Here is a 16,548-nt window from a genome sequence, read left to right as displayed (position 1 = left end):
CCCAGGCCTTCACGGGTACTTACCCTCATGTACCGGGGGAAGCTCTCCTCTGGGCAACTCCCCGGGGTGGGCAGGATGAGGCTCCTGTGGTTCCTTTGCCTTGACAAATGAGGACTCTTCAACAAAGGACCCTGGAGAACCTGCCTGGCTCTTTCCCCAAAGAAAGTCCACCGACTCTGCTAAAGACAAAAACTAGGATGTCCACAAGACAAGAGAACTTGCCCCACCGTGGCCCCATCGTGGCCAAATCCAGGACAGTCTTCCCCAACGGGGTGCTCTCCAAAGGTGTTGGAGGAGCAGCCCCCAGAACTCTCACTCCAGTCCCAACACAACTGGAGACCACCACAGAGGAGGAGAACTGCACAGATTCCGTGGTCCTCGACCTTTACCCTATCAGAGAGAGAGCTGTCTGCTGCCCACACCAGAACACCCAACTCAAGAAGATCCTGGGCTGAACAGCAGGGAGCTCAGGCAGGGCTCAGACAGCCAAGAGAATACTGTCTTTTTCAAGTGCTCTTCTGATCAATATCCTAAATATGGATTATGGGAGACCCTATTCCATTTAAATTCCCCAGTCCCCAACGCAATTATGTCTATCGAGAGCACCCCCATTGCGTGAGAAAAGCAGCTCAGTCTTATAAGAGGGGGAGAAAAGAGGCTGGCTTGCTGCTGGAGGAAGGAGAGAAGGTGACCACCCATCGCAAGACTCCATTTTTTCAGAGCCCTCCCTACCTGCAGGATCTGGACGATGCTCCCCAGGTTCAGTTGGTGTTGGCCGACTTTGCTCCTTCAGCTTTTCAGTAGGTGTGCTGGGGGGCTGCTTGTTCTTCTCATCAAGCTTCTCCTGCCCAGGAAGGTGCTCCACGGGTTGGCTGGGCAAAGAGGGGGACTTAACTTCTTGATTTGCTATGAACTGACTCAGGGGGACCTTGATTTCTTCCACTTTCTCTGCACGTTGGGTGGGAGAAAGTGGAGGCGTGTCAGCTTTCCAGGCAGGAGAAAGTGGAGGCGTGTCAGCTTTCCATGCAGAAGAAAGTGGAGGCCCGTCAGCTTTCCGGGCAGGAGAAAGTGGAGGCCCATCAGCTTTCCGGGCAGGAGAAAGTGGAGGCCCATCAGCCTTCCGGGCAGGAGAAAGTGGAGGCCCGTCAGCTTTCCGGGCAGGAGAAAGTGGAGGCCCGTCAGCTTTCCGGGCAGGAGAAAGTGGAGGCCCGTCAGCCTTCCGGGCAGGAGAAAGTGGAGGCCCGTCAGCTTTCCGGGCAGGAGAAAGTGGAGGCCCGTCAGCTTTCTGGGCAGGAGAAAGTGGAGGCCCGTCAGCCTTCTGGGCAGGAGAAAGTGGAGGCCCGTCAGCCTTCTGGGCAGGAGAAAGTGGAGGCCCGTCAGCCTTCTGGGCAGGAGAAAGTGGAGGCCCTTCAGCCTTCTGGGCAGGAGAAAGTGGAGGCCCATCAGCCTTCTGGGCGGGAGAAAGTGGAGATGCATCAACCTTTTGGGTGGGAGAAAGTGGAGATGCATCAACCTTTTGGGTGGGAGAAAGTGGAGATGCATCAACCTTTTGGGTGGGAGAAAGTGGAGATGCATCAACCTTTTGGGTGGGAGAAAGTGGAGATGCATCAACCTTTTGGGTGGGAGAAAGTTGATTTGTCACCTCCTGCATCTGCTGGGTGAGAGACAGCTTGCTTTCATCTACTTTCTCTATATGCTGGGCAGAATAAACCTCCAGATCTCCTGCTCTGAAGTTGGGAAATTCACTCTCCTCTTCCCAAGTGTGAAAGGGAAGAGATGGCTGGGCCCCGACTGCTTTCTGGGTGGGAAGGCTGATTGCTGTTGGCTCTTCTGGGTGTTGGCTAAAAAGTGGCTGGCTGTCTTTCTCCTTCGGAGTGTGAAGAAGCTTGCTTCCCTCCTCCTGTTTCTCCAACATGGGACAGCCATCTGCGGCGAGAACAGTGATGTCTTCATCCTCCGATTTTTGTTCTTTTGCCCCTGCAGCTTCCAGGAAGCCTGTTCCAGAGAAAGGGAGAAAGAGCCGCCTTTTCCAATCTGAATGTGCTTAGATGCTATCTGAGGCTCTGAAGTTCCCCTCCTTCCAGACCATCAAAGGTCAGCGGTACACAACCCATTTATCCCTCCATGCCATCTGACTCTGGATGTTTGGAACTAGGAATGTGCGGCTATTCATGTTTCAGAAGACATGCTTTGGAGAGAAGATGGGCAGGCTTGCTCCATCTGCAAGCCAGCACCTCCTTAAAGCAGCAGCACCTTTCCCACGAACTCAGCGGAGGCAAGTTCCTAGAAAACACGCGTCTGAGTTGAGTAGGTGTGCAGGTTACTTGTGGGACCGCCTCTCCCCAGTGGTATCCACCTGTCCTGTGAGATCCAGCACAAGAGGCATGCTCTGGGTCTTGTCTGTTAGGGAGTGCCATCTAGCAGGTCCCCGGAAGAGGGCCTTTTCTGTTGTGGTGCCGGCCCTCCGGAACATCATTTCCCTGGAGATTAGGCTTGCCCTGACCTTACTGGCTTTCTGTAAGACCTCAAAAACCTGGTTTTGCTGCTGAGCCCCGGGGCCCGGCTTGTGTGGTTGAGCCCATATCTTGGTTATGTGGACGGTGTTGGTTGGTTTTATCTCAGTTCCTATATTTGTTATTTATTGTTTCTTATGATGTTTCTACCTTGTCTTTATTTTCTGTTAGCCGCCCAGAGTCATACATCTGAGATGGGTGGCCATATACACTGATGAACGTATGAATGAATGAATGAGGCAGCAGGGTATGGCACCTTTTCTCACTCTTTAGCTCAAGCAAGTATTTTCCTGCATCTGGTGGCTACTATGTGAGCCCAGGAAAAGGCATGGTTCCTGTTGTACGCTACCGTCAGCCTTACCAGGTAGACCAGACAGGAAACACGCCCAGATGAGGTAATTCTACTTTACTGTAAGGCTACAGTGACAGCATCTTGCGAGTCTGAAAGTACAACTCTCCTGCCGTCTCTTTACAGCCCAAGAAACTGGGGTGGGTCCCTCCTGAGCCTCTTCCTCCACCCGTTATGCAGTTGTGGGCTAAGCCCTCCCTTATCTGACCCTTCCCTGGGCAGCGTCTCTTCGTCCGTCTCCCGAGGTCTTTCCCACGTTCCATTAGAGCTACTCATTCCTGAGTTGAGGCTCACCTGCTTGAGGTCCTTTAGCAGGAAGCAGCTTGTGGCCAAATGAAGGTTCAAATCCCATCAGCTCCTCCACTGTAGGACCAGGAGCACCACACGGAGCAGGAACTGCAGAAACCAACGAAACAAGATTCAGCGCCGTGTCTTACCTTCTTCGGAACGTTTGGGCAGAAGAGACCTGGGCTGACTCCTGCAGGATGTGTGTCCCGGTGGCTCATACCAAAAAAAGCAGCAGCTCCGCCAGAAATCAGCTGCCTTGAGGGCAGGTTCTCTGCGGTGGCTTCTCCTGGCCAGGGACTTTTCTGTCTGACGACCTTAAGCTGCTTGTCTCCCAAACATAAACTGGCTGGAAATGAAGTTGGCTTAAGAAATCTTTTTCCAGATTTCAACCACTTCCTCCACTTTGGACACAGGGGTGGCCTCGTTGGTCCAGAGCACTCCTACCAGGGCCCCCACCCGGTGGACTTCCCTGCTTCTTCACCTCCCCCACCCATGCCACAAAGGCAAACAAATCGCTTTCCTTTCTGTGGGCCGTTCTTTGGGGGTAGCCCTTGTGTATGAGCCCCCACTCCACTGCCTCCCCCTCACATCTGACACCTTCCAGTCTGAAGTATCCACTGGTGGACCAAGATGGAAGGGAGGGAGGGAGGGAGGGAGGGAGGGAGGGAAGATCAGAACACCAGACCTGTGACGTGGCCAGAAGGAGAACCTGGCAATTTCATGGGATGGATGGACAAATGGATGGACTACTATCTCACTGTACAGGTAGTCCTCGACTTACGACCGTTCATTTAGCAACAGTCCGAAGTTAACACAGCCTTGGAATGGGTGCTTTATGGCCTGTAAAGCACTTCCGAGCGTCACAAAACGTCGCACCCCCCTGCAGTCACACGATCGCATTTCAGGTGCTTAGCAACTGGCTCGCATTTACGACCGGTTGCTGCATCCCATGGTCACGTGATTGTGTTGTGCGAAGTTTTTTGCCATTTTCCAGCAAAAAAAAAAACGCCCACTGGGGAAACTGGATTCGCTTAATGACCACAGTAAAAATGGTCGTAAAATCAGGTTCTGTCGTGTGGTGACTCGACTTATGACCACAATGACTTACGATGGAAATTCCAGTCCCAGCTGTGGTCGTAAGTCGAGGACTACCTGTACTCTCTTCTGAACTGTCTTCTTCACCTAGAGAAGCCCAACCCAGAATGTGGAAGGATGGATGGAAGCTGGAGATTGAGAGAAGCCAGGACTCAAGGCCCAGTCCAAACACCCTCTCTCTCACCTGCTGATGCAGCCTGGGTTGCTTCTGGTGGTGTCTGCTCCCCTGGGAAGTCCATCCCAACCACAGCAGGGGCGTGCTTCTCAGCCTCACTGGGGACCTTGCAGGGCTCTGTGCAGAAGGGAGAGCAAGTTGTTTACACCTTAGAGTAATGTTTCTCAACCTCGGCCACTTGAAGGTGGGTGGACTTCAACTCCCAGAATCCCCCAGCCAGCTTTGAGTTGAAGTCCACCCACCTTCAAGTGGCCGAGGTTGAGAAACACTGCCTTGGAAGACCTGCTGGGACACTGACCACCTGGTCTTGCTGCCACAGACTTTGCGTTCCATGACCCTAAAGGACCGCTGATCCCTCGAAGGCTGGCAAATCCTGAAGGGGGGACAAGGTTCATGCCAAGGTCTGTGGCCAGATGCAGGGTGCCCAGCTTCCTCATGCCCCCCTCAGCTTCCATGTGAAGAGAAGCGGAGCTAAAGCGTTTCTATTCGTGGATGGGGGGCAGCCAGTGCAGGGAAGGGAGGAGATCGGTTGGGGGAAAGGGGTACGAGCATCGCTCTGCACCTAGTTTTGGGCAGGATACGGGGCGGGTGGGAAGAGGACTTCCTCATAGAGGAAACGCAAAGGGTTCTGGGAAGGCTCCACTGATCTTTTGCTGAACTCCCCACCCTTTCGCCTTCTCCTCTTAGAGACTGCTATTAATTTGAGCTGATGGGATGGATCTCTAGGGGTTGTTTTGACGGACAAAGGAGGGGGGAGCACGGCCCCAGCTCTCCTGGGCTTCCTTTCTTACAGCAGCTTCTTTGAAAACCAGTAGATTTTGCTGGCTGGTTTGCAAACTAGTAACCCAGGGAACAACTATCATCAATTCAGAGAAGGAGCCGAGGCATCGTTTCAACAAAAAACAACCAGAAGGTTGTAATGGATGCAAGAATATCTGGATGTAAAATGCATAGCCTGTTGCATATTTTGTGGACCAGCTGTCTGAGGTCAGCTGGGGCAAAAGAGTTGGAAATCCAGCGCACCAATTTCTAACGGGCTATTCCCCCACATGTCAAGCAAGTTCTTAATTTCTTCTGCAGGATGAAGATGCAAAAACGGGCCTGTTCTTGCTGCAGCTTAAATCCTGCTTACATCGCAAGGAAGAAAGGTCTGCTTCTCACCTGGGATCTCAAAGAAAGGGGCTCCTTGCCGCTCCACTAAGTGCTGAGTTCCCAGCCAGAAATCTTCAGGAGGACCCATCTGTCTTGCAGATGCTGCAGGGAACAGGGAGCAGACCCCCAGACGCTCATCAGAAGGCGGCTTCACAAATTGGGGGAGAAATCTGGCTCTGAACGCCCACAGGAGATTAACAGGGTCACCCTGTGCTCATCTGGCAAGGCTGGGCAACCACCAAGTGTCCCCCCAACCCCCTAGAGATCACTCCATGAAAAATCAGTGGCAAAAGGGCCCCGTTGTTCAGAGGTCAACTCTGGAAGCCCTCTGATTCTCCTCCCCACCTGTGAAATTTCTCCAAAATGCTAAAAAACAGTGCAAAAGATCAGCCAAGCCTCTTCCAGCAGCCTGTGTTCTGACTCGCCCCCTTCAATATTGTCTCCTCCTGTCCTAAGAGTCAGATAGCATTTACTTTCCTACAACAGCTGCTCCAGAAGGGCTCCTCCAGAACCGCTGAGGTTCTTGGGTTGCTACTTGGAACGAACACACACACACAACGGCAATCAAAGCAAAAGTATAAGGGAAACATTGATTCCAAGGTACCTTCTTTGCCCAAAGACAACCAGGCTATCTTTGCAATACAGGTGGTCCTTGACTTATGACCATTCATTTAGCAACCATTCGAAGTTACGATGGTGCTGAAAAACGTGACTCGCAACTGGTCCTCGCACTTATGACCATCGCAGTGTCCCTGTGGTCACGTGATCAAAATTCAGGCACTTGGCAACCGGCATGTATTTATGATGCAGTGTCCCAGGGGCACATAATCACCATTTGCAACCTTCCCAGCCAGCTTCTGACAAACAAAGTCAATGGGGAGAGTGGATTTGCTTAATGAACACACAATTCACTTAACCACCACGATGATTTACTTAACGGCTATGGCAAAAAAGGTTGTAAAATCGGGCATGACTCACTAAGTGACTGCCTCACTTAGCAATGGAAGTTCCGGTCTCAATTGTGGTTGTAAGTCAAGGACTGCCCGTATGGAGAACTGCCCATCAAATTCAGAGACCCTGCTTCCACCAACTGCTTTATTTAGGGGTCGGGGTGAGCTACTGCCTGATGCCCATCCTGACCCTGGATCCCTCCACCTTTTTCCGCCTCCCTTCCCGGCCCCGTTCGCTCGCTGGGCAGGAGCACAGCCGCGCAGGCTCACCTGCTTCACTCTGATCTGCCAAGGGCTGCGTGCCAAGGAAAGCCAGGGGGTCGAAGGCAAGGGCAGGCGAGTGGGAGAGTCCCAGCGGCGGCTGTCCAGGCGACGTGGCCGTTCCGTAGGGGCCTGGAAGAAACAAGACACGTTTGTCCCAGGCCTGGCTTCCCTCTGGCTGCAAGAGGGTGGGATAAAGCGAAAACCAAGGCTAGAAAATAAGGGAAAACCAGGCTTGGTGGCAGAATCTTGGGGACTTCCCCTGAAGGGGACTTTGTGGGGAAAGAGGTGCTGCCAGCAAGAGAGAGAAGGTAACCTGATCTTCCCAACTAGGCAGCTCCGGTTACGCTGGACCGCAACGCCAGCGCCTGCTGCCCGGGAAGCGAAGGGCTCTGCAGCGCAGCCTCTCTGCCTGCAACCGTTTTTAAAAAAGGAAACCTGGGAAGCCGCCTGGGCAAGAGTCACCGATCCATCTAGCTCCAAACTGGCTATGCTGATCTCTTGGGTCTCTGCAGAAGTTTTTCCCACTTGGTGAAATCATCTCCCAGTCCCGAAGCTTTTTGCCTGTAACGCTCGCGCTCTAACCCTTCACTTGGGTCTCCTGGATACCTCCAGGGCTACCACTGCCATTTCCTTTCCTCCATGCCTGGACGCTGCCTCAGGCCTCCGGACGGTCTTTGGCCCTGGGACGCTGGACACTGCTCAGGGGCCGCCCTCCTTTGACTGCCCAAGGAACCGGTGAACCCCCGGTTCAGCCCAAAGTGTCTTGGAACAAGGGGACGGGACATGACAGCAGAGGGAATCAGGCCTGATACTAACCTTCAAAGGAGCTACTGAAAAAGAAACAGAAGTCTTGTTCTTTTGCCTAGACCAGGGTTTTCCAAACTATGTCTGCGGAACCCCAGGGTTCCGTGAGAACCTGAGGGGATTCCATGGGAGATGAAGGGCAGGGAAAAAAGGTTTTTTCAAATATAACCCATTTTCTATCATTACAGGTAGTCCTCACTTAACAACCATTTGTTTAGTAACAGTTTGGACTTATGACGGTGCTGGAAAAATTGACTTACGACCAGTCCTCACTCTTATGACTGTCACAGTGTCCCTGCGGTCACGTGATCATGATTTGGGCACTTGGCAATCAGTTTGCATTTATGACCGTCGCAGCGTCCTGTAGTCATGCAATCACCATTTTTGACTTTCCTGGACAGCTTCTGGCAAGCAAAATCAATGGGGAACCGTGTGGTTCGCTTAACAGCCATGTGGTTTGTTTTACGCCTTTGGTGATTCGCTTAATGACTGCTGCATAAAGGTCGTAAGATCAGGTCGGATTCACTCAATGACCGCTTCGCTTAGCAACCAAAATCCCAGTCCCAACTGCGGTTGTTAAGTGAGGCCTACCTGAAGAGGTTTGCCTCTTCATCAGAGGGGTTCCAGGAATATTTTTATAAAACTAACAGGTCCTGCAGCCTAAAAAGATTTGAAAACCCCTGAGACAAGATCTTAGCTCTGCGGTGTTAATGCCAAAGGCCACTGAGAAGCCACACCCTGCAGCCCTGGAGAATGATGCCAGGGCTGTGGGTCTTCCTAGATGCATCCACCAGAAGGAGGTGGAGAAGAAAAAGCTGGCCCAGGAGGACCCTGGGCTGGGAAACGGTTAAAGCGTTTCCCAACACTGACCCCGCAAAGTCCCCAAAGCTGCATACATAATTAGTCTGCTTTCGATTCTTGCCGCAAAGGTTTTGAAGGGAAAGAAAGGGACCGCTGAGATTCTCACAACTTTAGTGTGTGAAAGGAAGACAGGACCGAGGGTCGGAGAAGTCGGACCATTTCTTTCCCTTCATACAGAACATTCTGCAGAAAAAGCAGGACCACTGGCCAAGGGAGGGCTCGCCTGCCTGCGGTGTCCTCCCACACCAAATCAGAGACGCTTTCCTTCACTCGGTGCCTTCCAGGTGTGCTGAATTTCAGCTCCCACAATCCCCCTCGTGGATAAGCCTAGCCAAGGCTGAAGGGAGATCAGATCCAGCCCAGCTGGAGGACCTCAGGTCAGCACGTGAAGCGATACAGAGCGTGTCCTAAAAGGCCAGTTCCGCAACTGATGGGAACGACAATCACAGTCCTGCAGACGTCAAGGCACAATGAAGATCAGAACGAATTCGTGAGGAAGCGGCCGATGCCTCTCCCTAATGGGTTTCAAAACAACCGAGGAGGGAGGAGGAGGTTGCCATGCAGAAAATTCCTCAGTGGCAGCTGAAGTGAGGAGAGTTACACAGTGGACAAGGACAGAAACATGTACCATGGACTTCTTTCGGAGCTCCAAAATACTCTCCAAAAGCCGGCACACCCATCATTTCCTGAGGAAGCAGCAGCAGGTCAGACAGGACGTCTTCGCCGTGCATCTTAAAAGGTTCTGGAGGGCAACCAACAGAATCACATGATTTTCCCGTGTCAGAAATTATGTACACGTGGCAGGTATAAGACGGGGAGAACTTCACAAGTCCCATCAGGACTCTTAAGATCTGGAAAAGCCACATAATCGGATGGTTTTGGGAGCTCCCCAGTCTGCTCCTGGATGACACTGCCAAGTCTTATTCTGCAAATTGTATGATTTCCTAGGTAAAATAGAGTTAGTTTTTTCAGTAGAAGCTTGGGGAGAAGAAGGGCAATTCTCTGGATCCTGAAGAAGAACTTCCCCGCTCAGCTCTACCACTCAGACCCAAATCTGAATCGTAATTAAATCCTGGCCCGGTTGTGAATCAGAACGATGGAGCAGCTCCGAATATAAAAGGTCCTGCAACCTTCTCGTGAAGTGGACTTGTGGCACCTCTTCCTATCAGCCAGGTTCAGCTCTGCTCCCACATCAAACAACAACGTGGTGAACGCGGCTTCCTTGCTGCTCCAGTACATCTCCTTTCAAGCCCACAAGCAGGATTCGGTAATACGTCCCCCACGCCCTCTCTTCCGCCCTCCAGGAGAAGGATTTAGGCCCTGAAATAAACGAAGCTGATGCACTGCAAGCCCTAATAATTGATAGCGGGGCTGGCCAGCCCATCACGACCCTTGACCTCCCCCGAACAGGCCAGGCGAGCCGGCTCACTTCTGCTGGAGAAGCCAAGCTGACGGGGCTTTTAACTGGAAGGAAGAGAAAGCTCTCGGAAAACAGTACATTTCTCAGACAAAACAAGAAAAAGGGACAGGCCTATCTGGCCAAGATGGGAATGCCAACTTGCTGTTTCTAGGCTCTTTTCAAGCCCAACAGCCATCCACATATTCATCTTGACAGCTTCTGCCAGATATCCTATTACACCCTTGATGAAGCAGAGGCAGTGAGGCAAGAAAACAGCGTCTCTGACTTCCTTGCAGACAATTTTTTTCCTCCCAAATTCAGCCTCTGCCCTGCAGCTGGATGGTCTGCAATGTGCAGAAGAAAGTTACTTCCAAGACTCAAAGGACCCTTCTGCTGTTGAGATTACAGAGCAGGAAGGAGTTACGGCGAGAGAGAAATTCCAGAATGCTGGAGAATTAAGCTACGGGCTTAGGTGAGCGGTCTACCACCTTGCTGGAGTAGGGACCAGGCACGGCACACCTTCAACCGTTCTTGCCAGATTGGGACAACCATGACTTTAAAGCGCAGTCAGAAGTTGGCTGGTGTCAGATTATACATTTTTCTCCCCTTCAGCCAGGTTTTTGAAAGAAGGGATGTAAATCTGTAAATTTCCAGATGTGGTACTTCTTTTGTTCTGTTTGAGACAAGAAAGCATCTCAAAGATATCTCCTTCAAATAGACCTTAACTACCGGGCACTTCATGGACACCTCCACACGGTTTTCTTGGCAGCCTTATAGAAGTGCCTCCTCTTTCTTCCCAGTCTAAACTTCAAGCCTGGTATTTTATTTTATTTCTCTTTATTTTATTTATTTATTTATTTATTTTCTATCCCGCCTTTATTATTTTCACAGGCAGCTAACATACCTAATACTCCTTCCTCCTCCTATTTTCTCCACAACCACCACCCTGTGAGGTGAATTGGGCTGAGAGAGCGTGACTGGCCCAACTAATAGTCTCCTAATAGTCTCCTAATAGTTTCCTAATAGTCTCTCATCCAAATACTACCCAGATCCAACCGTGCTTAGCTTTTGAGCTCAGAAAAGGTCCACAAAGTACTGCCACCTGCCAAGGCTTTGTTGAGAGAAATCTTATACAAACACACAGAAAATTCTGGGGAAATGTCTCACAGACCAGTGTTTCTCAGCCTCAGCCACTGTAAGATGTGTGGACTTCAACTCCCAGAATTCCCCAGCCAGCATGCTGGCTGGGGAATTCTGGGAGTTGAAGTCCACACATCTTAAAGTGGTTGAGGCTGAGAAACATTATTATAAATTAGATAGTTTTTCTAATCATTCACAGTATTTATGAGCCAAAGGAACTCTGGCTTCTCTTCTGGAATTCAGATTGTTTATAGCTAAAATAAACTACATTCATTTAATGCACTAGCTTGAATTTATACCCTCTCAATAGCCAGCACTTGCCTTCAACCTTTAGAGGCATCAGAACTTGGAGAAAATTCAGCTTCTATTCCTAGATCAGTCAATGAGTCAACAGCTGGGAGCTCCAAAAAATTAGAGTTTATTCCTGCTTATCGGTTCCAAGTTCCCCCCGCAAAAGCCTTGACAGGAAGTGAGACAGTCAGGGGCCCTGCACTCCACCTCCTCCTTCTCTTATCCTGCAGAAGCTACGGACTATTCAAGAAAGTAGAGGATAAATCAACTTAATGGAGGCAATCTCCATCTACCCACATTAATCTCTCTGTCCCAATTTTGTACCCCGGCAGCTATTCTGAGACAACTGCTCTGTGAAATTGAATTTTAGAGGACTGATGCGTCCAGGGAGCACCTGCTCACGCACCAACCGCACCAGTACGATAGCACCGCTGGGAGAGAGGCGCTGGTCTCCTACATCAAATGTTGGGAAGAACAAGCAAAGTCAGTGGTTTTATGCTCCATAATATATGAGTCAATACTGTGGAACTCTGCACCTTGCATACAATGCGAATCGCTCCAACTGCTCCCAGCAGCTCTAATAGTTTGGGCTACGCATCCACTGAGTTAACATTTTGAGCACGGAGATGTCCAGGATCAGAGGCAGTTCCACAGATTTCTTCTGCACTCATCACTCCTGTGATCATGATCGAGAAGCACCCCCTCCTTCTCACTCTGTTGCCTAAAATCCAAGTGCTTGGAAATGGGTAAGGCCTGTTCCCACCCCATACAGTAGCTGCGACTGAGGTGTAACCCTTGCGAAGTTCTCTGCAGGCCAGCTTTCAGAAACGCAACCAGGCAGCAGCAAAAAAGGAACTGACGGATGGAGAATCCAACATGACCCTAACAGGGAAATCATGCCAACTGAGAACGCAGGAGGAACCCTACAGAGCACTGATAGGGTCTACCCAAGGAAATGGATCTCAGAAGCACAGAGTGAAGGGTCTTGATGGAGCTAATTCAAGGATGCTGCAGCAGTTAAGGGTGGGGTGTCAAAAGGTATTTTGAAGGCATGCAACGAGTGCCCCTGAGATTCTGGCTGAAACATCCGTCACGCAGCAGGAACGTTTGTCTTGTCACATGAAGGCCATGAGTCCTGGGTGCCACTGAAACAGAGGAACCTCTGGGGGAATGTGAATGAGAAAGAGGACTCTGACAGGTGTGGATGTCTTCAGACAATCAAGTCCTAAAGTGGGTGGGGAAAACTAGTCTGGGCACTTTCTAAAATTGGTTTTCCTACTGGGAAACATTTAAACCCATGCTTCACACCAGGCTATGTACTGAGTAGGGTCAAAATGCTGTCTTCACCGTGACACCCCGTTAAGATTCAGGATGGATCGCTGATTTTTTTTAAAAATGGGACATTCCACCCGTCTCAGGGAGTTGAGCTATCGCTGTTTCTCACTGCTGTTTTTTACCTGCCACATCCACAGGCTTAAACGCTAGCTGTGGCTCAAAGCAACGGCTCCCGTCGTCCATGGTCCAGGAGTCGTTGTGGTCTAGGAATCCTTTGTAGGATGTCTGTTCATCCATGATCTTTCCTGGGGATCCTGGAAAGCGAAAGGAAGTCCTGTTATTGACACTCAGGCAGGAAAGCTGCAGTCACACGATGTCTCTGTTATATGGAAAACGGCACTTCCCCTGGAATTACAGAGATATTGCAAATGGACAGCTTTCACGACAGAGGGAAGCAAACAAAAAGGGTTCTGCAGATATGTTTAAAATAAAAGGAAGGAAAAAAGAATATGTTTACCAGCTTCCCTGCGAAGACAGCAACGTGAGTTAGCTGGGTGAGGTGGCTGCAAAAAAGGCAAATGTGGTTTTATGCTGCATCAGGAGCGTACAGCTTCTAGTTCACGAGAAGCAGTAGGTCCACTTTCGTCGGACCTCACCTCGAGAACTGCATTTAGTTCTGGGCACCCCACTTTAAGGAAAACCAAGACAAGATGGGAGAAGTCCAGAGAAACAACAAGGATGAATGGAGGGCTAGAAAACTATGAAAAGAAATGGAAAGAACCGAAAATGTTGAAGCTTCAGAAAGGTATACAGTAAGGTATACAGGTAGTCCTTGCTTAATGACCACAACTGGGGCTGGAATTTTGGTTGCTAAGCAAGTGGTCATTAAGCAAATCCGACCCGATTTTATGTTTTTTGCGGCAGTCGTTAGGTGAATCACTGTGGGTGTTAAGCGAACCATGTGGTTATTAAGCAAATCACACAGTTTCCCCCTTGGCTTTGCTTGCCAGAAGCCTGCCGGGAAGGTCAAAAGTAGCAGTTGTGTGACCACGGGACACTGCGATGGTCATAAATGTGAACCAGTTGCCAAGTGCCCAAATCATGATCACATGACCGTCGGGACGCTGTGACAGTTGTAAGTGTGAGGACTGGTCGTCAGTTTTTCCAGCACCATCGTAAGTCAGAACTGTCACTAAATGAATGGCTGTTAAGTAAGGACTACCTGTATTGGCACACTTCAAATACTGAAAGGATGATGTAAGTTTGACAGTGAAGGTGGTGGGCTCCCCCTCATGGAAGATGTTCAAGTGACAGCTGGGCAACCATCTACCAGGGATGATTTCACTGGGCTTCTTGCTCTGAGCAGAGAGTTGGACCCACAGCCTGATGGAATTGGGAGGGGTTAATTTGCATCTTCATTTCCTTGAGAAACCCCTCAATATTCTTCCTAGCCTATAGCCCCAATCACAACTTCTATCCAATTATTTCCAAGCAAGTTTTCTTTTTTTTGGCAAGAACTTCTCTAATCAGTATTTTTTCCTTTCTGCCCTTGGCACTTCTTCGCTCTCTAGAGTCGCTTTCCTCTTTTTGACATATTCCTCCACAATGTTCAAGTTCTGTCATCCACTTATCAGTGCCATTTCCCCCCGCTTAAAAAGCAAGTTGTCTAGGAGGTGAGGAGGTCACCCAAGCAATTGGAGGAGGCGGCAGCTGTGGACCTCAGAAAAAAAAAATAACGTGCCTCAGGCACTGCTCTGCTAATAATATCCTCCTTGTGAGCGGTCAAGAAGAGTACAGTTACGGAGAGCAGAAAATAAGGAACTAATGGAGTTTCTTCTGCAGGTCCCAGCAAGTAATGGCCGGCTATCTCACAGGATGCTCCAAAATGGGTATCAACGTACAAAGCAAAGGATGACGTCCACGGAGAAAGGAGCCGGGCACAGCGAGCAAATCCACCTGGATATGCTTCAGTGACTTCTAGATATACCCCTAGTGACCTCTTGCAGAACCCGAGGGCGCCACGGAACCCCGGTGGAGGAACCCTTCGCCAGGCAAAGAGAACTGGCAGGTTAGCAGATGCCAAAGTAGGCCTCAAACTCCACTAGCTCATTTGGAAATTGGGAGGCCCACCGTTCCTCCCACCCGATTCTAGCCATGAGAGGCTTTACTCAGCAAAGTGTTTGTGCCAGCCAAGAGAGTCAAGCTTGTATTCTGGCAAGTCTTCAAAGGCAGGCAAGCAGCCATCTTGAGCACTTCATTCTCTGTGGTTGCCAGCTCTTACAGGCCAGAATCTAGGTCCTCTGTACTTCGAAACAAAAGAACCAACTTTTATCTAGATCCATCTTCCCCAGCCAGGGCACGTTCCAGATGCGTGCTCTTCAACTCCCAAAAATCTCCAGCCAGTGCTGGCCAATGCTGAAGCCACACACTAGGATGACCAGGTTGGAGAAGGTGGAGAACCTGGTCATGCTAGACCAGGGTTCCTCCACCGGGGTTCCGTGGCGCCCTCAGGTTCCGCGAGAGGTCACTAGGGGTTCCCTGGGAGATCACGATTTCTTTAAAATATTATTCCAAATTTGGGCAACTTCACATTAAAGAGGTAAGTTTCATGCTTTATGTTTAGTTTAAGAACACCGCTAATGCACATACACAGGCCTGCCCATGAAACAAATAGAATAATCTCATAACGTGTGGCCTGTATTTGAGCCTGAATGGGCAGGGGCTCCCCCAGGCCTGAAAAATATGTCAAGGTTCCTCCAGGGCCAAACGGTTGAGCAAGGCTGATCTAGATCGTGGCTATTCTAGTTTCCAACTGTCCCAAGTCTTTAGAAATTTTTCCTAATCAGATCAATGAAAGGTATTGAAAACATAATGCTTCCTTTCTCTCGCTTTCTGCTCCCTTTCAGTATTATAATGGAGAATTATTTAATAACACTATTAACACAATCCTACTGACATACACTCACAGCCATCAAACAAGGAGAATCCAACAGCATCTCCCCTGCCCCTCTAACAGCCTATGGACCCCGATATCCTACCTTGGTGCCTGTATGATAACTTCAGCTGGTTTTAATTTGTAAGGGGAGACAAAGGAAGTCGTCCCAGTTCTGCTGCACAGCTTCCAATCAACGCTCCATTTTTCAGTTCTTGAGTGGAAAACTTCTATGAAACTAGAGAATTTCTTTGCTGGAGTCCCATGATTAATGGCACCCTGGAATCTGTGGCGGGGAGCCTGCGGGCACAGGAATGGTCTCTGCGCCCTCCCGCAGATAGCTACCATTGACAGTACGTGCCAGCGAGGCTCGCTCATTTAAATGGGTCCAAGAGAAACGAACAAAGGGAACTGTGTTGGAGATACGTGGTCACCCCACCCTCCCCCACTTAAAAAAAAAACGTATGTAAAACATACTGCTGTCAAAAAGTATTTGCATTAGATTTTTTTCCTGGAAACTCTACTGCAGCTGCTAGCCTGGGTCAAAAGGAGGAAGTCAAGGGTCCATCGGCCAATCCTCTTCCCGAGAAAATGTTTTGTTTTATCTCCTGGCTTCCCCCTGAAGCTAAACTGGAGGCTGTCATCAGCGAGGCTGTGCCTTAGAGTCAATCTCACATTCAAGGGTCCCCAGATGATGATTACATCAGCATCACCCAGCCTCTTTATGTAGACCATGAGATCATCACTGAAAGCTTTCAGAAACAATCACATATGTAAGCCTGGTGTTGGCGCTGGGGGGCATCACGGCACACTTGAGCCTCCAAGTAGCATCTAGGGGAGCCCAATGTTCAATAAAATGTAATTTTAACAGAACGAAAGGCCCAAATCTCCTGGATCTCCCCACCTGAAGTCTTGGAAGTCATGGGGCAAGAAATCAAACTCATGAGAATGCCCAAGCCCACCAAGGTTTGGAATCTTGGAAGAACTGGGACATTTAATATGAGTACGCTCATAGATTTACACCACGGGTTTCAGTGGGGGCATCAGAATTCTATGCTTA

At 49.9% G+C, this 16,548-nt stretch overlaps 1 protein-coding gene across 2 annotated transcripts in view; it reads right to left on the bottom strand.

Moving 5' to 3' along the window:
- The window catches only part of MAP4 (microtubule associated protein 4), a 159,358-nt gene that overhangs the window by 58,390 nt on the left and 84,420 nt on the right, over nucleotides 1-16,548 (bottom strand). For both annotated transcript variants that reach the window (XM_063303269.1, XM_063303270.1), the window contains 8 exons: nucleotides 12,739-12,870; nucleotides 9,080-9,193; nucleotides 6,793-6,915; nucleotides 5,582-5,674; nucleotides 4,430-4,537; nucleotides 3,157-3,258; nucleotides 733-1,995; nucleotides 24-179 (listed from right to left, as the gene is read on the bottom strand). In XM_063303269.1, coding sequence (XP_063159339.1) covers nucleotides 24-179; nucleotides 733-1,995; nucleotides 3,157-3,258; nucleotides 4,430-4,537; nucleotides 5,582-5,674; nucleotides 6,793-6,915; nucleotides 9,080-9,193; nucleotides 12,739-12,870 — 2,091 coding nt within the window. The remainder of the gene's footprint in view (nucleotides 1-23; nucleotides 180-732; nucleotides 1,996-3,156; nucleotides 3,259-4,429; nucleotides 4,538-5,581; nucleotides 5,675-6,792; nucleotides 6,916-9,079; nucleotides 9,194-12,738; nucleotides 12,871-16,548) is intronic.

The sequence above is a fragment of the Candoia aspera genome, chromosome 4 (assembly GCF_035149785.1).
Source record: "Candoia aspera isolate rCanAsp1 chromosome 4, rCanAsp1.hap2, whole genome shotgun sequence".
Taxonomy (NCBI): Eukaryota; Metazoa; Chordata; class Lepidosauria; order Squamata; family Boidae; genus Candoia; species Candoia aspera.
Note: the sequence above shows the minus strand (reverse complement) of the source record. Positions and strands in the feature narration are given on the sequence as shown.